The sequence below is a fragment of the Anabrus simplex genome, chromosome 1 (assembly GCF_040414725.1).
Source record: "Anabrus simplex isolate iqAnaSimp1 chromosome 1, ASM4041472v1, whole genome shotgun sequence".
In the NCBI taxonomy this organism is placed as follows: Eukaryota; Metazoa; Arthropoda; class Insecta; order Orthoptera; family Tettigoniidae; genus Anabrus; species Anabrus simplex.
In genome coordinates, this window is record NC_090265.1 from 1,046,624,858 (window position 1) to 1,046,652,383 (window position 27,526).

Sequence of the window (27,526 nt, forward strand, 5' to 3'; positions counted from 1 at the left end):
GAGAGAGTGGGCTATGCCGAGATTTTGTCAAAATTGAGTTATTGGTACCCTTGTGTAGGGCTTACATTCATCTTTCATTGTGCAAAATATCAAAGACTTCCGCAGGCTCTTTCCTTTCTTTTTTAAAGAACATATTTTCTGTGAATTGCTCATCTCACGTTTATACTGCGAGAGAGTGAGCTATGCCAAGCAGCTAGAAGCATTCAATGTGTGCGCTGTCTGTCAGCTACGCGAGCTGGCCAATCGCTGCGCTTAATCTCAAACACGTGTTAGTTGTGTACAAACTGGCGGACGGTGAAGGAGAAGTAATAGTGAGTAGCTGTGAGAAACCTAAAAACGACTTAGAAATGATGATAAGTGCAAAAGGGCTAAAGTGTGTAGAAACTTTGGATTAGAGTACACGTTAATGTGCCGGAAGGAGGCCAATCTGAACGCGAAGGATCATCATCATGTACCAGCTCGATAGTATCACCTTATGTGGATCTCAGAGATAAGCACAGTAATTAGAAGCATAAGTTAAGTGATGAAGATGAGAAATCAGTAATATACCATATTAAGAAAAAAATCCCTTGTAAGTCACTAAGTAAGAAGGTTAAAAAAAATTCATTCGAGTTGTGAAATCAGTTGAAGAGATGTACGGTATACAAAGAAGAGATGATACTGGCATGAAGAATGTTAGTTGTGGCACATACAGGACTATATTTAATACGAAAGTTAATATCGGCTTCAAAATGCCTCACACAGATACATGCAAAGTGTGTTACGAATGGCAAGCTAAAGAAGAAGATCATACCTCTAGGGATACGGCTACATCAAGTAAAGGCAACTGCAGCATACAATCTTCTCTCTGCATTTCGATCTGAATGCTTCGAAGGAAACTGTGACTACTGCTTGATGAAATGAAATGGCGTATGGCTTTTAGTGCCGGGAGTGTCCGAGGACATGTTCGGCTCACCAGGTGCAGGTCTTTATTTGACACCCGTGGGCGACCTGCGCGTCGTGATGAAGATGAAATGATGAAAACGACACATACATCCAGCCTTCGTGGCAGCAAATTTAACCAATGATGGTTAAAATTGCCGACCCCACCGAGAATCGAACCCGGGACCCTGTGGTCAAAGGCCAGCACTCTAACCGTTTAGCCATGGAACCGGACTGTTATAAAGGACTAAATGTTTCATAGCAACCAGGTAATGAAGGCAATTTTTGGGTAGGTACTGTTAGCGAACCTATAGGTAGTAATGCAAGGTTATTTGCAGGTGGAAAGGGCCTAAGGGGCCGGTTAAATGATGGAATTACACCCTGTAAATAATTTTCCTAAAGAGTTTGAAATGTATGCTTTGAAATGGTAAACAATAAATTATATGTTAATAGGAATGTTTTTTCCATTATTAGAGCAAACACAAAACTCTAAATATCTCAGTTCCACCCAACTCTGGCATAGCCCACTCTCTCACTCACTGCCTCAATTGCAATACAGTCCATTTGATCTCCTGAATCCAAGATATCTGCTATATCTTGCTGGAATCCTGAACTGCCCAATGACTAATATTATCAGAAAGAATGCTTTCCCAAATCTTGCAATGCATGTCAAACAGGCCTGTAATTTTCTGCTTTATGTCTATCACCTTTTCCTTTATACACAGGGGCTACTATAGCAACTCTCCATTCATTCGGTATAGCTCCTTCATGCAAACTATACTTCAGATATGGTACCAACCCATTGTCTTTAGTATATCCCCCGAAATTTTATCAATTTCAGCTGCTTTCTAGTTTTCAACCTTTGTATTGTATTGTGAATTATGTTATAGGTAAATGTTAATTCTTCTTTAATATTAGTCACCTCCTCTATCAGGACATTATCCTTAGTAAGAAATGTTGAGGTCAGATAAGAAATAGGGGTCAAGAAAACTGAGTTATAGGATGGAGAAGAATAAATTGAGATGGTTTGGACATGTTATGAGGATAGAAGAGGGAAGGATACCAAAACTAGTGTTGGAGGCTAAGATAGAGGGAAAGAGGGCAAGAGCAAGATGGATAAACTCGGTCAAGAATAGTTTAAGAAAAAGAAAACTGGACTGGGATAGAATTACTGAAGAGGAGTGGTGGAAGAAGAGAGAATGGTGGAGAAGTACCATCAACACCCTGACCGGACGGGAGTTGGACAAGGAGAAATGATCATGAAAATGTTGAGTATGCTTCTTGGCAATCAGAAGCAACTTCTAAAATGCCAAAATTCTAATTATTATTATTATTATTATTATTATTATTATTATTATTATTATTATTATTATTATTACAGGTTTTATAAAATTTTCAAAATTTCCTGCCTTTTTAACCATGCATCACTGTTGCCCTTACGTATCCCAAGTTTATAAGGATTTTTATACTTTTTTTAGAAGTATGTATTAAATCTCCACCTACGAAATGAACCTCAATCACTAACACTAAATTAAGTATATTTGTATTGTATTTTTATTTTGAGCAGCTGAAAATATTTATTTTTAAAAGAATAAATACAGTATGTAAAAAAAAGTAATGTACCATCCTACTGAGCTTCTGGTTCCAGTCCCATTTGATTAAAATCTTCACTCTTCTATTCATTTGAGCCTTGAGATTTCTAAGAAGAGTCCCCATGCATTTTTGGACATGGCCTTATTTACCTTTACTTGAGGTATTTTGAGCAGCTGAAAATATTTTTAAAAGAATAAATACCGTGAGAGGAAACCCTGGAAGAAATCAACCATGACATAGTAAAAAACTTTTGATGGAAGCTGTATTTAATTTTTTTCAGGAAGGCAGCAACAAAAATGTTTGCATAAAAATACCATTTTTGAACCCCTGATAAATCACTACATTATCTTCTTTCTTTCCTTCTTCCTGTAATTTGAGCCTCTTTCTGCATCTCCTAGCTTCCTTCATGGAGTTGCGTGATCTCTTCTCAGCTGATTGAATTCTTTTCATATCCTTCTATCCTTCTGATTCAGCCCTTGATTGCAGCAAGCTTCTGGTTCCAGTCCCATTTGATTAAAATCTTCACTCTTCCGTTCATTTTTATTGTTATTAAACATCGTTCATTCTCTTGGAATATATCTAGTACTAAATATTTTATTATACCAACATGTAGTATATATATATATTTATTTATACCGTACATATATTTGCAAATCTTTGCTGATTTATATGGAAGTACAATCATTTTTCTATAAGTTCCTGTATACTGTGAATGCCCTTTGCCATCAGCCAGCTTTTTAGTCACTTTTGAAAGAAGTATGGTTATTTCTAATTGCATTGCCATAGTACACTGATATGTTAATAACAGCATCAGTGAGCCTATTTTTACCTGACACTGATTTGCCATCTTTCTAATTTTTTTCCTTTATAGTTAGCCTTGAGATTTCTAAGAAGAGTCCCCGTGCATTTTTGGACATGGCTTTATTTATTTTGAGCAGCTGAAAATATTTATTTTTAAAAGAATAAATACAGTATATAAAAAAAAAGTAATGTACCATCCAACTGACCTGAATGAGGTACGGGTTGTAGTACAATACCGTTTTCATTGATTGCACTGTAGGTTTTTGTATCAGCATTCCCCGTGTAATCGACATATTTCATTCCCAACTTCTCTTCTGCCAACTAAATATTTGTTTCATTTCCTCCACCTCCATGCTGCCAGCTGTACCTGTGCAATTTCTTTCAAATACTTTTGAGTGCATTTCCATGAATTCAGCGTATTCTACAGTGTTTTCCTTGCCATTCCAACCGTACTTATGACATTACTTTAAAGTCCACAACTTCATCAGTTTTAAATCCAATAGCAGCAGTTTCACCATTGTATGAAGTGTGGTCCCTAGTTGTCAACCTAGTTCCACCACAAGACACTGATCATACATTCTTCTGAAACTTTACCAGTGGCATCAAGAATATGATCAACAATAAGGGCATAGGTACTTTTTATACACAGATGGTGGCATGTTCATAATAGTGCAAAATACACTTCAGCCTTGTTTACAGGTAACACATTATTTGTTTTCTTTAACATTGCATTGTTATTATTATATACAGTATACCTACTTGTAAACAAGATATACAGATAACTGTCACTCTTCAGCCCAAACAACCTAAATTGGTTAGAATAAGTTCCACCAGTTCACCACATACACAGCTAAGACATTTTCATAACTCATGAAAGATAACTTTTATATCAAAAATACCGAGCTCGATAGCTGCAGTTGCTTAAGAGCGGCCAGTATCCAGTATTCGGGAGATAGTAGGTTCGAACCCCCACTGTCAGCAGCTCTGAAGATGGTTTTCCGTGGTTTCCCATTTTCACACCAGGCAAATGCTGGGGCTGTACCTTAATTAAGCCCACGGCCGCTTCCTTCCCACTCCTAACCCTTTCCTGTCCCATCGTCGCCATAAGACCTATCTCTGTCGGTGCGACGTTAAGCAACTAGCAAAAAAAAAAAAATTATATCAAAAATATAGCAGTCCAGACCACTATCACCTCCAACTCCGACTTTTGGAGTAAACGTTTTGCCGTCTGTACTGAGGTTACGTGTCTGAGTATCATTAGTGTCATTCGCTGCTTTTTTCTTCCAGATTTTGTGTGCTCATTTCTTTTGAAACATCATTTCCTAGATTTATATGATTACCTTTCAAGCACCCATACTGCAGTACGGTATACATGAGGTTTCACACTGAATCACACAACTGATAATCCACACCATGTTACAGTTTGCAAAATATTATTCAACACGTGGGACTTGGTTCCATGGAGATTCTACATCACACATGTAAAGGACTCCTTGAGAACAAAACACTAACGTGTCTCGTATCTGTACATATCAATTCTGCCTATGGCGTGTGGTTTAGAGGCTTATAAATTTACAAAGGAAAACAGAATGAAAGTGTACAAAGAAGGGGGCGTGGCAACACGTCAGTCAGTCACAATTTTATGCGTATCTCTAGGACCAGGGCAGACATTTCATTAATTCTTCCTGTAGCGTAAACATAAAATTTAGCTTAAAATAAATATATCTTTTTAAATGCTAATTTTTGGCTTGGTAAGCTGAATCTAATGCAATTTTTTTTTTTCTAGCAAATCAGAATAACACTGAAATGCGTTACATATTGAATGGAATTCAGACCGTGATTTCATGAAAGGGAAGCAGTGAGCCTAGAAAGCTATAGACTTGTTTAGTGAGAATGAGGGAACTGATTAGAGTATACGTCTAAGAAAACTGTTGAGAGAAACTGAAGTATCCCATGACAAACAAATCTGTTCCAACCAAATGTTTTCTATTCTAGTTCACACCATATTGACTAGGAACTTGATACTAACTTCAGTGGTATGGTCAGTTTGTGATCCTTCTTCTAAGATGGCTGGCTCAGTCCTGGCTGAGATTGGTGGCATTTAAGGGTGTTTAAAATACAATATTTCAGCTTGTTTGGCTTTGCCTTGTTAAAGAACTGAAATTCTGCATCCTCATCGTCTCTTAAATTCTACAGAATGAGTAGTACACTTGCCCATTGTCTCCCCTCTAAAATTTGTGTTGTCCATTATAATTCCTTTGTGTTATCTTCTGCACAAGACAAATTTATTTATTTATTTATTTATTTATTTATTTATTTATTTATTTATTTATTTATTTATTTATTTATTTATTTATTTATTTATTTATTTATTTATTTATTTATTTATTTATTTCAGTACTAGCTCAACATGCATCCTCTTGTAAAAATTGTTAATTATCCTAATATTTAAATATACTTCCTATGTATGCGCATACATTTTAAAAATGTTTTTTCTTTATAGCTCTGATGTGAATCATGTAGTAGTGGAAGTGAATGACAACCAGTGTTCTCCATCAGTTCCAATCCTCCATGCAATTCTTACAGGGAAATGGCTTATTAATACTAGTTGTAAGTATCAATTATAACTGAAGTATCATTATAGTAAGATTTGATATGCATATGAGCTGATTAACTATGGCATTTAACATAATTTAATGTAAATTGTGTACACTCAACCCTACAAAATTTGGCCACTAGCATAAATTGAAGAATCTGCCACATTAGAGACCCACCAATCAGGATAAACTTGTACAGTACTGACCATGAAGAGAAGCGTATATAGTACAGGGTTATTACAAATGATTGAAGCGATTTCATAAATTCACTGTAGCTCTATCAATTAACATACTGTGTGATCATGAAATTCAACAGTCGTGTAGAATAACTCAAAGTTTTGGTCTGCTGAAGTCATACTTCAGCTTTCTGCCATGAGAGTGCAGCAGCAGTGCGCAGTGAGACAAGATGGCGACAGGAGCCGAGAAAGCGTTTGTTGTGCTTAAAATGCACTTGCATCAGTCTGTCATAACAGTGCAACGACACTTCAGGACGAAGTACCCCAAAGATCCACAAACTGCTAACTCCATTCGGAGATGGTATGTGCAGTTTAAGGCTTCAGGATGCCTCTGTAAGGGGAAATCAACGGATCGGCCTGCAGCATATCCTACCTGCCGACCCTTCCAATTTACCCGGAAACTTCCCATTTTTTAACTCATCTTCCGTTTTTCCTATTTTTGACCAATATAATCTCCAGTACGTCCAGTACTTTTCCCCTAGGATAAGGGATAAATTCTTACATGCTTGTGTAATTTATGAAACCTCATTTTCAAGCATATTTATTTGATGCTTTATTTCGCGAGTGTTTCGTCCGCCGCCTTTGTAGCGTGTTTACCGCTCACCACACCAGCGTGTGCCCTTTATACAGCTGAGAATTCGGGATGGCAATCGTCCTGCAAGCTAGAGAGGCTAGTGTGCGCTAGCGACTCAGTTAACCGGGACGAAAGAATGAGTTTGTTATTGTGTTGTTCGCGCGCTGTTGACATCGTTTTTGTATGTACTTTCGTCGAAGTTGTAGGCCACGTGTGATTTCTTGCGTTTCTGTGCTTTCCCCGTCTGTCAAAGTTGTATGTTAATAATGTATGAGACATATTGAATTGTTTGGCATGTGGTAGTTCTGCGTATTCAAGTGCGTAAGTCTTCTAGTTATGGCCATAAAATATAACAAACGTTATCTCCAAGTGTTCAGAGATATCTATAAATTTCTGTTCATTTTACCATCTGATAAAGGAAACTGCCATATTTTCTCGCATAATTAACACCCTTGCATAATTTACGCATCTCAATATTTTTGGGTCCAAAGTGGAGAAAAGGAAATGTTAACGTATTTGACACACCCACAAATTCCAACATTCATCACGCAGCTCCGGAAGCGTTTCGAAATAAAGATCTCAACTACTCAAGTAGCAGCCTTCCTATTGCGAAAGCGGGCATTCCAAATACAGGACAATGTGCTGTTATTAGCCGGCAGGAAATCCCACCGCACTAGTTCAGTGAGAGAATCAGCCCAGAAGTGACTAGTGACACTCTATTCCAGCCTGATATGAACATATTTTAAGAGTGTTTTGGGTACGGGACATTCTGTGATCTCAAAATTGTTTGTTAGTCCACAGTATTCGAGTAATACTGCATCATACAAACTCGCGGTGATCAGTTATGCTGAAATATCCGATAATAGGGCAGCGGGCGGGCAGCAAGTATTGTGTCCAAATGCAACGTGCGCTACTGCGGTAACAGAGAAGCACACTTCAAGCAACCAACAAATCTCGCAAAGCATTTCGCGGACCAAAAAGCGGCAAGTATCCGCAAGTAGAGGAGGATCTGCTTGAATATGATTTTGTTATGCAATGGGAAATAGCCGCTGCACATGGAATCAGTGTCTTGGATTTGAAGGTTAGCCGAGGCTTGATTAATTACATGAAGAAAAATGGTCTTTCTCTTCAATGAAGTACAACATTATGCTAAAAAATGACGAATGATTTCAACCATTTTTATCGCTTTGTGATTGAGAAGCGTAAAGTGAAGGGATATTTGATCTCCCAAATAGGAACCACAGGTCAGGTGCCAATCACTTTCCATATGCCACAGAGTCGAACAATCGATAAGAAACTAACATCGAGTGTTATTATACGCGCTACCGGAAGCGAAAAACAACGATGTACTGCAGTACTTGCTGTAACAGCTGATGGCAGAAAGGTCGCACCTTACATTGTTCTAAAACAAAAAAACAATGTTGAAAGTAAAATTTCCGAGAGTGATCCACATTCTTATTCAAGAAAAAAGGGTGGACGGACACGTCACTCGTACAAGATTGGATACGAACGATTTGGAGTAATCTAGCAGGGTCCTTCCTTTGATGCCCAGCCCTTCTCGTGTTGGACAGGTCTTTTTTTGCCGGTATGTCATTGTTATCACATTACATGAATTGTACTTTTATTAGTTCATGTTTATTTCACTTCAGGTCGTCAGCTTGTAACAGGAAGAATATTTTCCAGTGTCGGTACTTCAAACCCATGTGTCTAACTTGCCTGATATGCCCTATTTGACTTTTCAGACAAAAATCTCACGCCAGGATTTTACGCCAAATGACTATGACCGCAAATGAGTTGAACCAGTTGTGTTTATAAATTATATTTGACTAGCTGATGTACCCGTGCTTCGCTACGGGATTCTCAGACTGTCTTTGTGATTTTCCTAACTACAGTTAGACCATTACAAAAAGGTCAGTAGGAATGTAGGGATTAAAAGCAATGTTATCATATAAAATACTCGCTCAAATGAACAACCGCACATTTTCTCACTTTTAACGAACTGTTCTACGATGTCGATCTAACAGTCCAAAGTTCCAGTGCCGGAATGACCAGGCCGCAGACAGCCGCGAACACTTCTCTGCCATTGTTCCATTAAATATACACACTGCGCATTCCAATCAGTGCCTCAGGGTAGGGATTGAATAGCTCGAATGCTATGATGAACCAGTTCGTTACATACCAGTAGTATCAGAAAATTTAAGAACCAGAGGAATGGCATGCTTAAGAAGAAAGTTATCTTAACTCCCCACCTACTTCCCGCCAATATTCAGGCAGGGGCTGTTATACTCGGTACGACCGGGCGAGTTGGCCCTGCGGTTAGGGGCGCATAGATATGAGTTTTCAGCCGGGAGGTAGTGGGTTCGAAAACCACTGTCGACAGCCCTGAAGATGGTTTTCCGAAGGCTCCCTTTTTCACACCAGGCAAATGCTGGGGCTGTACCGTAGTTAACGCCAGTCCCGCTTCCTTTCCACTCCTAGCCCTTTCCTATCCCATCGTCGCCATAATATCTATCTGTGTCTGTGCGACGTAAAGCAAATTAAAAAATACTCGGTATACAGCAGTAATCCCATCTATCGTACATGACTGGCAACAGAAGACACCAAGCACATCACAACAGACAATGGTCAATGTAATGTTATTGTTGTTCAATGTTGTGAGCTTTCTGTATTGTAGGCCTTCACATCTAGTTTTGTTTCAACTGTGATATTAGGGCGTCTTACGAAATTATTTATAATGTATAGTGTAGTTTCTTATTCCCCGACTTTACATAACGATTTTCATTAAATTCAGTTTGTCCATTTTCTCGTGACTTGGCGCTGATATGAACTTAGCAACAAAAATCCAAATTCATAAATATCTCTGTAATTCTCTTCAGCCGTTTTCTCGTGATGCGTGTACAGACAGACAGAAATTATTTCCTTGCTACTTTGGCCACGACCGATACAGAAATAGCATCCTTTTTTAATTCTGAGCAATGTACAGGCAAAACTCTTATTTTATATATATATACTAGCTGACGTACCCGTGCTTCGCTACGGGATTCTCAGAAAGACTGACTTGGTGGTTTTCCTAACTGAATTCAACATAGGTCATTACCAAAAAGGTCAGTAGCAATGTAGCGATTGAAAGCAATGTTATCATATAAAATACTCGATCAAATGAATAAGCGCACACTTTCTCACTTTCAACGAACAGTACTACGGTGTCGATCTAAGAGTCCAAAGTTCCAGAGCTGGAATAACCAGGTCGCAGCCGTGAACACTCCTCTGTCATTATTCCGTTAAATATGCACACTACTCATTCCAATCAGTGCCTCAGAGTAGGGATTGTATAGCTCGAATACTATGATGAACCAGTGTGTTACGTACCAGATATATCAAAAAATGTACGAACCAGAGGAATGGTATGCTAAAAAAGAAAGTTATCTTACACCCCAGCTACTTCCCGCCAATATACAGGCAGGCTGTTACAGTTGGTACGACCAGGCGAGTTGGCCATGTGGTTACGGGCGCGCAGCTGTGAGCTTGCATCCGGGAGATAGTGGATTCGAACCCCACTGCCGGCAACCCTGAAGATCGTATTCGGGAGATAGTGGGTTCGAGCCCCACTGTCGGCAGCCCTGACGGTTTTCCGTGGTTTCCCACTTTCACACCAGGCAAATGCCGGGACTGTACCTTAATTAAAGCCACGGCCGCTTCCTTCCACTTCCTAGACCTTTCCTATCCCATCGTCGCCATAAGACATATCTGTGTCGGTGCGACGTTAAGCAAAAAAAAAAAAAATTGTCATTCCGTGGTTTTCCATTTTCACACCAGTCTCACCAGGCTGTACCTTAAAGCCAAGGCCACTTCCTTCACACCACTAATCATTTCCTATCCCATTGTTGCCATAAGACCTACCTGTGTCGGTGCGACGTCAAGCAAATTAAAAAAACCTTGGTACGCTGCAGTAATCGTATCTATCGGGGATGAGAGGAAACAGAAGACAAAAAGCACATCGCAACAAACAATGGTCAATGTAATGTTATTGTTGATAAAGTTTGAGCTTTCTATATTGCAGGCCTTCACATTAGTTTTCTTTCGACTCTGTGATATTAGGGTGTCTTACAAAGTAATTTATATCGTAGACTGTAGTTCCTTATTCTCAGACTTTACATACCGATTTTCACTAAATTCTGTTTACCCATTTTCTCGTGACTCGGCGCTGATATGGACTTAGTAACAAATATCCAAATTCATGAATATCTCCGATTATATGCGCTACGATAACAATGTATAAGACATAAGTGATCGGAAATTTAATAACTTCTTACATAACTACTACTAACTTACGACATAACTTAAGTTATGTTAGTTATGTAGTATGTATCGATACGACCACTAATAACATAAATAACTTATTTGAGAATTACATTTCAGATCTTCCCCTAAACTACCATTTCACTCAGCGTGAATAAAATAATTTGCAGCCTAGATTGCAGTGGTTCGTCACCTGACATTACATACCGATTTTCTTTAAATTATCTTCAGCCGTTTTATCATGATGCATGTACATACATACATACAGACAGACAGACAGACAGACAGACAGACAGACAGACAGACAGACAGACAGACAGACAGAAATTAAGGAAAAGTAAAAAATGCATTTCATTGTTATTGTTGACATGACCGATACAGAAATACCATTCTTTTCAAATTCTAAGTAATGTACACACAAAACTCTTATTTTATATATATATAGATTTATCGATACGACCACTAATAACATAAATAACTATTTGAGAATTATATTTCAGAACTTCCCCTAAACTACCATTTCACTCAGCGTGAATAAAATAATTTATAGCCGAGCATGCCAATTTTCATTAAATTCTCTTCAGCCATTTTCTATTGATGCGTGTACAATCATACAGACAGACAGAAATTATGGAAAAGTAAAAAATGCATTTCCTTGTTACTGTGGACATGACAGATACAGAAATACCATTCATTTCAAATTCTGAGCAATGTACAGGCAAAACACTTATTTATATATAGATTACATTTCAGGCCTTCCTCTAAACTACCATTTCACTCAGTGTGAATAACATTATTGATAGCCTAGATTATAGCGACCTATTCCCCGACTTTGCATACCAATTTTCGTGAAGATACGACCACTAATAAAATAAATATTTGACAGTTAAATTTTAGGCCTTCCCCTAAACTACCATTTTTCTCAGCGTGCATAGCCTGTATTGTAGCGACTTATTTCTAGCGATTTTCATTAGGGCACGACCACTAATAACATAAATATTTGTGAATTGAATTTCAGGCCTTCCCTTAAACTACCATTTCACTCAGCGTGATTAAAATAATTGATAGCCTAGATTGTAGCGGTTCATCACCCGACTTTACATTCCGATTTTCATTAAATTCTCTTCAGCCGTTTTCTCATGATGCGTGTACATACAGACAGACAGACAGACAGACAGACAGAAATTACGGAAAAGTTAAAAATGCATTTTCTTGTTACTGAGCGCATGACTGATACAGAAATACCATTCTTTTCAAATTCTGAGCAATGTACAGACAAAACTCTTTATTTTATATATATATGTATGTATATGTATCATTTAATTGTAAATGAATTGTAAATAATATTTAAATACCTGAATTCCTTGAATAATTTATGCATCTGAAGTTTTCGCCTGTATTTTTCGTCAAAAAAGTGTGTTAATTACACGGAAAAGTACGGTTTTATGCATTTTTTGCGTGTGTCGGTGCGACATGAAACGAAAATCCACAGCCTGTTTCCAGTCATCTGACCAGGTCAGGAATGGAATGAATGAAGCCCCCATCTTGTGGTGAGGATAGGAATTGTGCCAGCTGCTGAAGCCTGCTGCACTCTGAGGCAGTGATTAATGAATGACAAATGAAATGATATTGGAGAGTGTTGCTGGAATGAATTATGACAGGAAAAATCGGGGTACCCAGAGAAAAACCTGTCCCACCACTTTGTCCACCACAAATCTCACATGGAGTCAACGGGATTTGAACCACGGAACCAGCAGTGAGAGCCCGGCGCTGGCACCTAAACCACGGAGGCTTCTCGGTGTGACATAATATTATTTTTATTATTATTTTTATTATTATTATTATTATTATTATTATTATTATTATTATTATTATTATTATTATTATTATTATGTAAGTGTTACAGATTAGAATGATTAGGTACATTTTCTTGTAACCATTTTCATGTTTTCTTAGTTGACATTTTTTCACCTAGAGCGTGGTGGAATATATGTGATGAAATCCAAGAACTAAAATTTCTTCCTATTGTTGGTTTCTAAAAGTTGGCAGGTATGCTGTAGTGATTGAAGAAACAGTTGCTCGCGTGTGGGCAAGTTTCACGCGTAGCCCACAGAAGTCGACGCAGAGAGCAAGCAGAAAACTGAACATACCACACCCGACCGTTTGGAAAATCTTACGGAAATGACTAAAGCAGAAGCCTTACCGCTTATTGCTACAAGCCCTGACTCCCGATGACAAAGTCAAATGCCTTGAATTTTCGGCGTGGTTGCAACAGTGTATGGAAGAGGATGAGTTTAGTACAAAACTTGTCTTCAGTGATGAATCAGCATTTTTTGTTAATGGTGCAGTGAACAGACACATTGTGCGAATCTGAGGGGTAGAGAATCCTCACGCTATCGTGCAGCACATTCAAAATTCACCGAAAGTTAATGTGTTTTGTGCAGTCTCACGATTTAAAGTGTACGGCTCATTTTTCTTCTGCGAAATATTTGTTACAGGACACATGTATCTGGACATGCTGTAAAATTGGCTCACGCCGCAACTGGAGGACAGCACGGACTTCATCTTCCAACAGGATGGTGTCAATTGTGTGTTTGTTTAGTTATTGGATGTATTACATTAAGGCTGAAGATGGCCAGCCAAGGCCGAAATTTGTCCCTAGTTTAGTAACATAATTCAATAATATTGCATATTAGAGAATTGAAAAATGTGGACCATTACGACATTAATTTAATTATTATTTTCCACCCCACTTCTATGGTGATGTTCGTCAATTCATAAACAGGAGACTGCCAAACCGATGGATCGGTCATGGTGGAGCAGATGATCAGCAATTCATGTCATGGCCTCCATGCTCTCTTGACCTAACCCCATGCGATTTCTTTGTGTGGGGTTATGTTAAAGACTCTGTATTTACACCTCCTCTCCCAAAAAAAAACCTCCCAGAACTGCGAGCTCGCATCAAATGTGCTTTTGAATCCATTGATAGGGACATGCTGCGCTGAGTGTGGAACGAACTTGATTGTAGGCTTGATGTCTACAGAATCACTAAAGAGGCATATATCGAACATTTGTAAATGAAAAAAACTTTTTGAGTTTTTCTATGGGTGTGTAAAGCCTTGTAACAATATTGCAAATAATAAAGTTATTGTAGAGCTTTGAAATCGCTCAAATCATTTGTAATAACTCTTGCAGACATCACTGAGATCCGATTTCTAGATCGACGATGCATAACACCCAAACAACAAATAGCACAGGAAATTGTTTTTAGAAGATAGAGGAGCGGCTATCTTTCTGGTAAACCCGTTAATAACATACCTTATCGCTAAGTGGAGGTTGTGCGACCTGTTCAGTCAGTGGGATGTAGTTGATTAGCTGGTATTAGCACTGTATATAGATGATAAGGTATAAATGAGTGTTTTGAATTTACCCAGTGCTCACTACCCTTCTTTTTTTATCACTAACTACAACAACTTGTAAGCAGTCGCTTTTTGGAACACACCAAATTGCTTCATTTCTCTGTATAGCAGTATGTAAATTTAGTATTTGTCCGTTAATAGCTTAGGTTAGAAGGTAAGCATAGAGAGAAGGTGCATTATATCTTTTAATTTTTGTTATTATCTACTTGTGCTTAATGAAACACATTATTTTATGGTTTAATGCACAAAACATGTTAGTTCCTTGTTACATTAGGTGGTGGTGGTGGTGGTGGTGGTGATGGTGATGATAGCAAACACTCGTAATCGAGTAGGTTTGTCTTCCAGGCAGGATGCCTAGTCATCTATGCGTTCGGAGGTGACTATACAGTCCAATGCGAGAGTTACACAATTTGCCACAGTGATGACAGGTAGTCCAGGTGGAGCAGTCATGTTATTTCTATGTCTCCTCAGCACTTCTTTTTCTTTCCTACATTGCCTTGTCATTCACTGTACGTCGGCGGTTTTCTTCAAAAGACAGTGTGCCGTAATGGAGTAGTGATCTCCAGGATGAACAGTCAAGGACTAAGTTCTCCCAGTTATCAACATCAATGTTAATTACATCTCTTTAAGTTAGCCTTGATTACATCTTTAACCCCTCAGCGTCGCAGCCGTTTAAAGAGCTTCCTATCCCGCTGCCGGATGAGATTTCAACTACGCGCGACTGAAATACATTGATTCACTTAAAGCGTTACTACTAGTATAAGAGTGGCCCGATATTCACGAAATTTGGAATTCCTTATGGTAGAACTATGTACATGAAGATAATTACATAATTGTTTCACATTTCCTTAGTAATTTAGTTCCGTGTGATAGAGTTCGAAGCACTCTTCGAGACAGAGACCCAAGGCACACTCCTGGCAGCAGTACACCGATGTCTTCTTTTCACCGTGTTTTGAACACGCGATACAACGTCTCTGAGGTTTGGATTTCTCACTCTTGGGTGCTAATTTCCTGATAAAACGTATTTCCTGCAACCTTGGAACTGTATTATCTGATGCGCGCCGGCCTTGAATATTTCGTTTCCCGCCCGAGAAGCGTATTTTGTACTACGTAAACAAACCTTCCATCAGCTGAAACTGATAAGATAACTGCTCAATGTTTGTCCCTGTGACTTGTCTAAATATTATTGGAGAATCTAGGAATCATAATTCACTGTTGAAAGCTTCCCTTTGACCTGTATGCGTATCTATAGCCTCCTACACGAAATTTCCAAGTACTGGTTCCTCCTCATCATCACTCTCATCATTTACCACTGCTACATCATCTATTTCATTATCACTACTGCTAATACTGCCACTACTACTTCCGACTAAACTTTCATTTGAATTATACAATATTTCAAGCACGCTACACTCAGCAGGAGCTAGCCATTGAGCGCGGTGCGTCACACAAGCTGATGAAGCTGCAGCGGGACCGAAAGCGGCAGGACGAAACTAAATTAGGGGAATAACATTTATGACGAATCAAAACAACTCGATACATATTTCAGATTAAAAGGTCGATACATCTTCTTTCAAACGAAATATATACCATGCACAACTGCTTCTCGTGTCGTATGACAGAAAGCAGCACTAACTGATGCCTATACAGAGTACTCGTAGAGAGTTACGAAAAGACTACAAGCTGAGAAATAAAGACAAATATAATAAATAAACCGCACTCTTAATACAAAATTAGAGCAAAGAACATCACACGAAACGACAAACTTCTCAGATCATCATTTCTTTATTTTATTCTGTGGGAAAGAATGAAGCAAACGGACTATTAAAAAAGCAGGGATTGGTGCTCAGACATAATTGACATATACTTATCCTTGCAAAAGCAGCTACACTTTAACGATTTTCAATACTTATTTAGAACACTGATAAACCCGAAAATGTCTTCTTGGAAACAAAACAATTTGCATATCCATAACACCAAAACTCTTCGCGCTATAGCCGTAAATGCGAAACCATGTATGGGTCTATACCACGTATAGAGGTCGGCGGCTACGGAAGAAAAGGGGGTCTATACCACATATAGAGGTCGGCACTGAGGGGTTAAATCGTTTCCTCTGACCGCCTACACAACGTTTACCTACTGATAGCTCGGAGTAAAACACTTGTTTGGGAATGTGATTATTGGGCATGCGAACTAGTGCCCTGTCCATCATAGCTGGAGTCTTAAAACCATCAATCCTATACTGGTGGTGTGTGCCTCTTTAAGAACGCTGATATTTGTATGCCTGTCTTGCCAAGTTATTTGCAGTATTCTCCAGCAACATTGATGATACTGTTCCAGCTTCTTAAGGTGTCGACTGTAGCATGTCCAGGATTCAGATCCGTAGAGTCAGGTTGGAACTACAACAGAATTGTACACAAGAATCTTTGTTGTGATATTGACATCATGATTGTCAAAACCTTGAGATCTTAACTTAGCAAAGGATGCTCCTGCACAGTTAATTCTGTCTTGGATTTCTGAATCTATATTTGCGCTTGATGAGAGGGTGCTGCCAAGGTATGGGGAGGTGTTTACAACTTTAAGGCACACTCCATCAATTGTGACATTGATATCTCTTTGACCTTCCCCAGGGGCTAGTTGGTATAGGATCTGTGTTTTGCTGGTTTTCAGTTTGAGTCCGATCTTGTTGTACGCAGCAGAAAAACCATTCAGGATTATCACAAGCTCTTCTTGTGTCTGAGCTACGACAGCATTATCATCAACGTACTGTAACTCAACTAATGCTGCAGACAATGTCCGAGTTCCTGCCTTTAAACGGCTCAAATTAAAAGTTTACCATCCATCCTGTAAGTTATATGAATTCCTGGAGGGAGATCATCTCTGACAAGTTCCATGACAGTGGCAACATACAAGAAAAACAAAGTGGGGGCTATCACACAGCCTTGCTTAACACCAGTATTGATATGGAATGGCTCTCCAATAGAGCCGTTGCCAATGACAGCTGCCATCGTATCAATGTGGAGCAATTTCAAGATGGCAATAAATTTCTGTGGAAAGCCATGTAGAGCTAAAATTTTCCACAAAGCTTCTCGGTTCACAGAGTCAAATGCCTTAGTAAGCTCAATAAAGGCAATATAAAGAGGTCTATTTTGTTCTCTACATTTTTCCTGAAGTTGACGAGCTGTGAATATTGTATCTGTGGTTCCTCTAGAAGGCCTGAATCCACACTGACTCTGGAAGTATTTTCTCCACCAGGGATACAATACGTTTTGCCAAGATTCGAGCAATAAGCTTTCACAGGCACGACAGTAAGGATATTCCCCGATAGTTATTGCAGTTTGTTCGATCCCCTTTCTTAAATATGGGAACTACAAGACTGTCTCTGAAATCAGGAGGCATTTCTTCTGTGCTCCAAATTTTGACAATCGGGTCATGTACACTGACTGACAGAGCAAATGCAACACCAAGAAGGAGTGGTCAGAACTTTATGCCAGTTGCAGGGTAGACTGACGTCACTGAGGTATGCTCATGATGTGAAATGCGCCGCTGTGCTGCACACGTAGCGAACGATAAATGGGACACGGCGTTGGCGAATGGCCCACTTCGTACCGTGATTTCTCAGCCGACAGTCATTGTAGAACGTGTTGTCGTGTGCCACAGGACACGTGTATAGCTAAGAATGCCAGGCCGCCGTCAACGGAGGCATTTCCAGCAGACAGACGACTTTACGAGGAGTATGGTGATCGGGCTAAGAAGGGCAGGTTGGTCGCTTCGTCAAATCGCAGCCGATACCCATAGGGATGTGTCCACGGTGCAGTGCCTGTGGCGAAGATGGTTGGCGCAGGGACATGTGGCACGTGCGAGGGGTCCAGGCGCAGCCCGAGTGACGTCAGCACGCGAGGATCGGCGCATCCGCCGCCAAGCGGTGGCAGCCCCGCACGCCACGTCAACCGCCATTCTTCAGCATGTGCAAGACACCCTGGCTGTTCCAATATCGACCAGAACAATTTCCCGTCGATTGGTTGAAGGAGGCCTGCACTCCCGGCGTCCGCTCAGAAGACTACCATTGACTCCACAGCATAGACGTGCACGCCTGGCATGGTGCCGGGCTAAAGCGACTTGGATGAGGGAATGGCGGAACGTCGTGTTCTCCGATGAGTCACGCTTCTGTTCTGTCAGTGATAGTCACCGCAGACGAGTGTGGCGTCGGCGTGGAGAAAGGTCAAATCCGGCAGTAACTGTGGAGCAGTAACTGGTTTGGGGCGCTATTGCGTATGATTCCACGTCACCTCTGGTGGCACTCCCGTACCTTCAGGGGCTGCCCAATGCTCTGTTTCAGCAGGATAATGCCCGCCCACACACTGCTCGCATCTCCCAACAGGCTCTACGAGGTGTACAGATGCTTCCGTGGCCAGCGTACTCTCCGGATCTCTCACCAATCGAACACGTGTGGGATCTCATTGGACGCCGTTTGCAAACTCTGCCCCAGCCTCGTACGGATGACCAACTGTGGCAAATGGTTGACAGAGAATGGAGAACCATCCCTCAGGACACCATCCGCACTTATTGACTCTGTACCTCGACGTGTTTCTGCGTGCATCGCCGCTCGCGGTGGTCCTACATCCTACTGAGTCGATGCCGTGCGCATTGTGTAACCTGCATATCGGTTTGAAATAAACATCAATTATTTGTCCGTGCCGTCTGTTTTTTTCCCCAACTTTCATCCCTTTCGAACCACTCCTTCTTGGTGTTGCATTTGCTCTGTCAGTCAGTGTATGTGTCTTATTAGTTCCTCGCCTCCTTCTTTGAGAGCTTCCACTGGTATACCATCAGGACTAGAGGCTTTGTGACGCTTTGCTTGATTTACAGCATGCTTACACCTAGTGTTGGTGGGGAGCCAAGTTCTTCATTGATGGGAGCTTGTTTTAATATATCATAGACCTGTTCAATAATTGGATCCTGGTTCAAGAGGTCTTCAAAATGCTCTTTCCACCTATTCATGATGGAGTACTGATCTTTTAAAAGTGTACTCTTATCGCTGGACCAAAGAGGATTCCTCCCAAAGGTGGTGGGACCATAAACTGCTTTTGTCGCTTGGAAGAACTGTCGTGAATCTTTATATCTAGATATTCCAACTCTTTTGCCCTTGCTGTCCACCATGCATTCTTGAGCTCACAGGTTTTTCTTTGGACATTTGCTTTAGCAATACTTACGGCTTGTTTCTTAGAGTGGGAGTTCATGTCCCTTCGCCATGCTTGCAAGGCTTTTCTCTTCTCTGAGATCAATGCTTCAATTTCTTGAATTTCATCAGACTGGTCCTGATGTTTTCTGGTCTTATATCCTACTGTTTCTTTGCAAACATCTTGAATAGTAGTATAACACAAATGGCCTCGTCTTTAATTTGTATGATTGAGGGTGTTACAAAGATCAACAGCATCGTGTATAGATGTAACCAGGTGCATCAGTAAACTTTATTCTCCTTTTTTAGAAAAAGATCTTGGAAGTTATATTTACAAAAGACAACATCAACGGTACTATTATTCTTTGCAATGCCGTATGCCATAAATGGTATTCTCTATTCCTTGGAGTGATGTATGCTACTGCCACATACTCCCTCCCCGGTGGCAACGGAGAGGTACTTGGATGGAAAGTGGACAACTCTTCCAGATCTTGTGTGGGTTATCTTGGTTGTTGGGGGAGGTGATGACTAGTTATCTGCACTATGTGATTTACTGGGTTGTTAAGATGTACACTGATTGACATCATAAAGAAGAAAACGGTTTTGAGTTGAACGACTGATACAGTTTGTTGTTCATGAGGCATTTCCGTTTTGAAACGTTTCCTGTCATGCTAGCATTTTGAAGGGCGACGAGGATGGATGAACGGGCATTTCGCAGATTGATGATTGGGTTGGGTAGGTCGCAGGGATTGGACATGCTACTTGAGCTTAAGGATGTATGTGGGTAGATCTGTAGTGTTTATGGTATTTTCAAAGAGATCAGCGGGTAGCCTCATAGGCTTGCCATAGACCTGATCCAATTCAAAAAAAAAAAATCCACGTGTTCAATACACTTTTATTATTTATGTAATTATATGAACATCAAGACCTTGTGGTACCTAACAATAAGGTCATCTTCAGCCACTTAACTGAGCTCGATAGCTGCAGTCGCTTAAGTGCGGCCAGCATCCAGTATTAATATTGTAATAATACTTGAGACATACAGCATCCAGTATTCGGGAGATAGTATGTTCAAACCCCACTGTCGGCAAACCTGAAGATGGTTTTCCGTGGTTTCCCATTTTCACACCAGGCAAATGTACCTTAATTAAGACTATGGCCGCTTCCTTCCTAGTCCTAGCCCTTTCCTGTCCCATCGTCGCCATAAGACATATCTGTGTTGGTGCGACGTAAAACCAATAGCAAAAAAAAAATCAGCCATTTAACCTTAAAATTGACAAACGCATGACAAATTATGTACAATAAAACAAGTATTGAAACCTAGTCATAAAAATTAACGAAACATACAGTGTTAAAACGTTGTCTCTTCTTGTGAAGGACAATAGTTAATTGCAGTTCATCCAGTTAAGATTACGTCCAGGTGATGTGTCTTGAGGTGCTTAATTTCTGTAGTTAAAGATTTAAACAATGTGCTTTATTTTCAGCTAGGACATATTAATGTTTGTACAATAAGTAACATGGTCCAAAAAGGTTGGTTGTGTTTTCAACATGGATCTGAATAGACAAATAAGATGTCTGAAAGAAAGAAAAAGAACGATAAAGCTATGGTTCAGAGAAGAAAAGAATTGAAGGTGCGATAATGTTTGAGACTCACCTCCTTGAAGTACATTCTGATTTCTATTTTCACTTTCAGTAACGAAGACATATATCAGATCTCCAATATTTTCAAAAAGCATGGCCAAACAATTGCTTACATTACTAATAATAGCAGAGCTTTTAATTTTTAGAACACTCATTCTGTAAATCAGTATGATAGGTTCTCAGAAGCGTGTATACAAATTGAAATGCAATGTTGTAAAGCCACATACATACGTATCTAGGTCAAACGGGCAAGGGCTTTTTAACACGTTATCTGGAGCATGTTAATGCAAAAAAAAAAAATATAATAGATTCTCTGCCAGACTGGGCCAACATGAATTGGAAGCTAAACATAAATTTATGTGTGTTGAGCAGGATATAACGATTCTCAAGGTAGTTGACAAGGGTGCCCTACTGAACATTCCTGAAAACTGTTTCATTCATTTGGAGCAATATTTTTATCCTAATTTTAATCTTAACAAAATTCCCAAGAAATCTAACATACTATTTTACATTATTATTCCAATATACGATAAACCTAGACCAGATAAAAACCTCAATCCTCATTTTCTTAACACTTTCCATTTACCACTGCAGAAACCTCCCACCCCTTTACACCCATCAGCTGTACCCTAAATGTAACCATGCCCCCTCCCTCCCCTCCTCGTTTTCCATTTCTTCCACCTGTCACAGTTTTTACTCAGGCTTTTGTGATTTCTATTACAACATCGATAACATACATTAGAATGTACTTCAAGGGGATGAGTCTCATAAACATTGTCGTGTCTTCAACTCTTTTCTTCTCTTAACCATAGGTTTATTCTTCTTTTTCCTTCTTTCATAGCCGGGCTGAGTGGCTCAGGCGGTTAAGGCGCTGGCCTTCTAACCCCAACTTGGCAGGTTCGATCCTGGCTCAGTTCGGTGGTATTTGAAGGTGCTCAAATATGACAGCCCCGTGTCGGTAGATTTACTGGCACGTAAAAGAACTCCTGCTGGACTAAATTCCGGCACCTCGGCGTCTCCGAAGATCTTAAAAAGTAGTTAGTGGGACGTAAAGCAAATGACATTATTAACTTTCTTTCTTATATCTTATTTGCCTATTCAGATCTGTGTTGAAAACAAAAACAACTTTCTTTGACATATTATTTATCGTATAACGTATGACTGGTGTAAAGGGGTGGGAGATTTCTGCAGTGGTAAATGGAAAGTGTTAAGAGAATGAGGATTGAGGTTTTTATCTGGTCTATGTTTATCGTATATTGAAGATAAATCACATTGTTTACATCTTCAACTACTACAGTTACATCTTTAACTACTACAATTAAGCACCTCAAGACACATCACCTGGATGAACTGCAAAAAACTATTGTCCTTCACAAGAAGAGACCACAATGTTTTAACACCGCATGTTCCATTCATTTTTAAGACTAGGTTTCAGTACTTGTTTTATTGTATATAACTTGTCGTGTGTTTCACTATTAATAATCTGGACCATAGTGGCCGGTATTTGATCCGTATTGACTTGATCACAAATATGTAGGTGGATGGTCAATACTAAATATTAATTATTTATATTTATTTACATAAGTCTAGTACATGTTTCGGGAATCTATATACATTCCCTTCATCAGCTAGTCAAATTAAAATTAAAATTCCTGTACACAAAAAGGCCTAATAAAAAGGGGGGCCCCATTAAGAAATCCATAAACTATTGCCTATACAATTTAACATTTTTAAAATCAAAGTGTGGATGCATGGAATTAAATTCCATTTAGTCGAATAGAATAGAGTCTGTATGCATTAAAATATTGAGCACTATGTTCTTGTTGTGGAATTCAATTGGAGTTGAGAATAAAAGAATAGTGCAAAAACTTATTATCATGCTGAAACCATCCGATAATGGGCGTGTTATGCAGCCAGGTGATGTGAGCTTGAAATGATCTGTAAGAGGGAGAAGTAAAATAGAAACTGTAATCGGAAGACTATAACATACTATACCTCTTAGACCGGTCATAAACTTCAGAAACAGTCCCACATATAAAACGGCCAAATTTACACACACGTTTTTAAAGAAATATTATAGATTTAATGTAGACACCAGCCTTCGCAATACCACAGATTTTTGTGATAGGACAAAAACCGTCATTTTATCGCAACATAATACCATCCATAGCTTTGATGTTAAAGATATGTACTCGAACATCCCAATTATGGAGACTATTGACATTGTTAAAGATAACTTTAATACACACAGCCCTTTGAGTAAAGTAGAGATAGACGAATTCATCAACTTATTAACGTTCACACTAGAAGACAACTTTTTACTTTTAATAACAACATGTATAAACAAGTTAATGGGTTGGCCATGGGATCACCAGCGTCTGGCATCCTTGCGGATATATATATGGACCACATGGAATCTAATAAAATAGTCGGTAAAATAAGAGGATTAGATTTATGGTTGAGGTTTTTCGATGACACATTTATCATTAATGAGCAGGACCTCAAACCAAATGAGTTGTTAGACCAGTTAAACAACTTAGATAAACACATAACATTTACAAGTGAATCAGAAGAGAATAAAAGTTTAAACTACCTAGACGTAACAGTAACTAGAGAAAATAAAAAACCTTGTTTATCATGTATTCAGAAAACCTTCACATACAGATATTGTTATCAGGAAAGACTCAAACCACCCGGGACAACACAAGAAAGCGGCATTTTATAGCCTGATTAATAGAGCAGTAAGAACACCACTAGATAGAAGTGAATTTAATAAAGAGATAAACATTATCCAAGATATTGCCAGAAGAAATGGTTACCCTACAAGCTATGTCAACAGGATAAAGAGTAAGGTCATGAATAGACCTACTTGTTAATAGGAAAGAAAAGAAGAAATTTGCAACATTCACGTATATTAACAATCATATGGCTTGGTTAAACTCTTTAGGAAACACAACATCCACATATCCTTTAGGACCGATAATAATATAATTTTGTTCAACTCGAATAGCGTAAACACCAGTAGCATTTTCAGTAAGTCGGTAGTATATAAATTGTCTTGCCAAGACTGCAAAAAAAAAAAAGTATATAGGACAGTCGGGGAGGAGTGTCGGTATGGTATAAAGAGCCTGTGAATGCACGAAGATATTCTAGATACTCTGCTATGTGTGAACACATGCACGACAATAATCATCACTTCACTAATATTGAACGGGACATGGTTCTATTACACCCGCTAAACAAAGGTAAAAGAATAAATACCCTTGAAAAGTTAGAAATTTACATGTTACAAAAATTTGATAATGAAAATAGCCTTAACAAGCACATGGCAGAGGATAACCAGTTGTTTAAATTGGTGACGCAATATGTGAGAGCAAAAGAGAAGGAAGGAAGAAAAGCGCGTAAGACGGGAAGTATGAAGTTAGCACACAGGGGCAGTACTCTCCCCTCCTCCGTCCATTCACCGCGCCTCCCACTGCAACTCCGCAATCAGTCTCCGAACAACCTCAGCCACTTTTATATATCCTTAATAGTTATATGACAGCCTCACGTACTTCTTGTATTGGTAAGTTTTAATAACTTCACGCGTTGTATTCTCATTTTGTTCGTTATAGTCTTCCGATTACAGTTTCTATTTTACTTCTCCCTCTTACAGATCATTTTAAGCTCACATCACCTGGCTGCATAGCACGCCCATTATCGGATGGTTTCGGCATGATAATAAGTTTTTGCACTATTCTTTTATTCTCAACTCCAATTGAATTTTACAAGAAATTATCGGATCTTCAAGTACACAGTGATCTAACGCCACAACAAGAACATAGTGCTCAATATTTTAATGCATACAGACTCTATTCTATTGTTTTATCCTATTCGACTAGATGGAATTTAATTCCATGCATCCACACTTTGATTTTAAAAATGTTAAATTGTATAGGCAATAGTTTTTGGATTTCTTAATGGGGCCCCCCCTTTTTATTAGGCCTTTTTGTGTACAGGAATTTTAATTTGACTAGCTGATGAAGGGAATGTATATAGATTCCCGAAACGTACTAGATTTATGTAAATATAAATAATTAATATTTAGTATTGACTAGGCGGACCATCCACCTACATATTTGTTGTTGTCGTGTGTTCGTCAATTTTAAAATTAAGTGGCTGAATATGACCTTATTGTTAAATTGAAACTAGTACCACAAGATCTTGATGTTCATAAAATTACATCAATAACACTAGCCAACATGATTTTGTGGTAAAATAGAACATATGTAATTCTTATAGAAATCGCTGCCCTGATTCCGAAAATGATGCTATATTTTTCCTATCACGTCTAGTTTTGACGCAATTCAGTGTTTTAGTATCTGCATGAATTCGTAAGATGCAATGTTGAGAGATGTTCTCGCGCAACTTTTTTTTTAGAATACAATTATTTGATTTGTTATTGTTTGCATTTTATTATAGGCTTATTGCTGTTTAAATTTTCATTTTGTAGTTGGGGGTTTCCTGGTAAATTCATAACAAACTGCCCCAGATACGCAATAGACCGCGAGGTATGTAGGATTGAAGATAAGACAGTTGAGCGTTTGTCTTTCATCTTAGACCACTTGAATGAACAGACGTGTTAAAAGCCCCAGCTCTTATGCAGTGTTTATGATGGACTGATAAAGCAGTTTCCTTGCAAAGATAACAGTCCAAAAGTATTATACTCAACAAGACGAACTTATATTTTGTACGGATGTTTCAAATCTTCTACATCAACTGGGAGTGAAAGAGTATGATCCTAGTAACTGGCGTGGTTTTATTGACTCTTCCAAAAGAAGTTTAAAGGCTGTTTTGCTTCATAAAACAAATGTTCTGGCATCCATACCACTTGCACACTCCACAAAAATGTCTGAAACATACGAGACCTTAAAGTTGGTGCTTGAAAAAATTAAATATCACGAGCATGGTTGGCAAATTTGCGGTGATTTGAAGATCATTGGATTGTTGCTGGGATAACAAAAAGGCTATACAAAATTTCCCTGTTTTCTATGCGAATGGGATAGCAAGGCATGGGATAAACATTGGGATACAGTGAATTGGCCAGAAAGGAAACAACTACAACCAGGATCCAAAAATGTCTTAAATGTAAGTCTTATTGACCGTAAAAAAATTCTACTTCCACCCTTGCACATCAAATTAGGATTGATGGAACAGTATGTCAAGGCATTAGATAAAAGTAGCCTATGCTTCCAATATTTATCCACTAAATTACCCTCATTATCAGATTCAAAAATCAAAGAAAGCGTATTTGATGAACCACAGATTCGTAAACTGATGAAGGAAAAAAATTTCACGGACACGATGACCCAAATCAAGAAAGAGGCATTGGAACGCATTCAAAGATGTAGTGACTAAATTCCTTGGCAACATTAAGGAACCTCAATACAAAGAAATTGTAAGGAAAATGTTGGTAATGTTTAAGGAACTCAGTTGTAATATGAGCCTTAAGCTTCATTTCTTAGCTTTGCATTTGGATTATTTCGCTCCAAATTCAGGAGCTGTCAGTGAAGATCAAGGTGAAAGGTTTCACCAGGACCTCAAAGATGCAGAACGATGCTATCAGGGGGACGTTGAGATGTGAATATGATGGCCGATTACTGTTGGTCGATTGCACGAGACGACCCTTCTAGAGATCATTCAGGAACTTCAAAAACTCGGAAATTCCACGGAAAACGGGAAAAGACGGAGGTGTGAATCTAACCTGCACATAATGTAAGTAAAAAACTATATATGTTGAACCATGTAATTTTTATTCAAGGCACGGTTATATTATTTTAAAAGAAACTACAGCCGAAACTAAAAAGGCGCTTTATGCTTCAGTTTCACGAATTTCAATATACATTAAAAATACAATACAAACCATCTACTTACTTACAAAGCCGCATTTATGTGTATTTAATGCATGCAAAATATGATTTCGTTTTGCAAGCTGAAATTTACATTAATACATCAAATTTAATCAATACTAAGTATCAACTATTTTACGTAAGAACAAAATAACATTTTGTAAAATTGCCATTAAACCAGACGTGATATGCCAAAACTAATTTTTTTTTCTCGAATTCTGCATTAAGAAATTCATAAAACTCACCTTTTTTCGTTTTTACCGCACAAAAAAAGTTTTTTTTTTTTTTTTTGCAGGCTAGTGTAATAAAAGTTATTGAATAGGTGGATCCCCTTTTTATTTTATTTTGAATCACCATGGAAATTATTTCTTGCGATAG

At 38.8% G+C, this 27,526-nt stretch overlaps 1 protein-coding gene across 3 annotated transcripts in view; it reads left to right on the plus strand.

Moving 5' to 3' along the window:
• The window catches only part of LOC136875934 (BRCA1-associated RING domain protein 1), a 200,257-nt gene that overhangs the window by 118,593 nt on the left and 54,138 nt on the right, over positions 1–27,526 (plus strand). For all 3 annotated transcript variants that reach the window (XM_068225354.1, XM_067149556.2, XM_067149562.2), the window contains exon 7: positions 5,819–5,925. In XM_068225354.1, the coding sequence (XP_068081455.1) occupies positions 5,819–5,925 (107 nt within the window). The remainder of the gene's footprint in view (positions 1–5,818; positions 5,926–27,526) is intronic.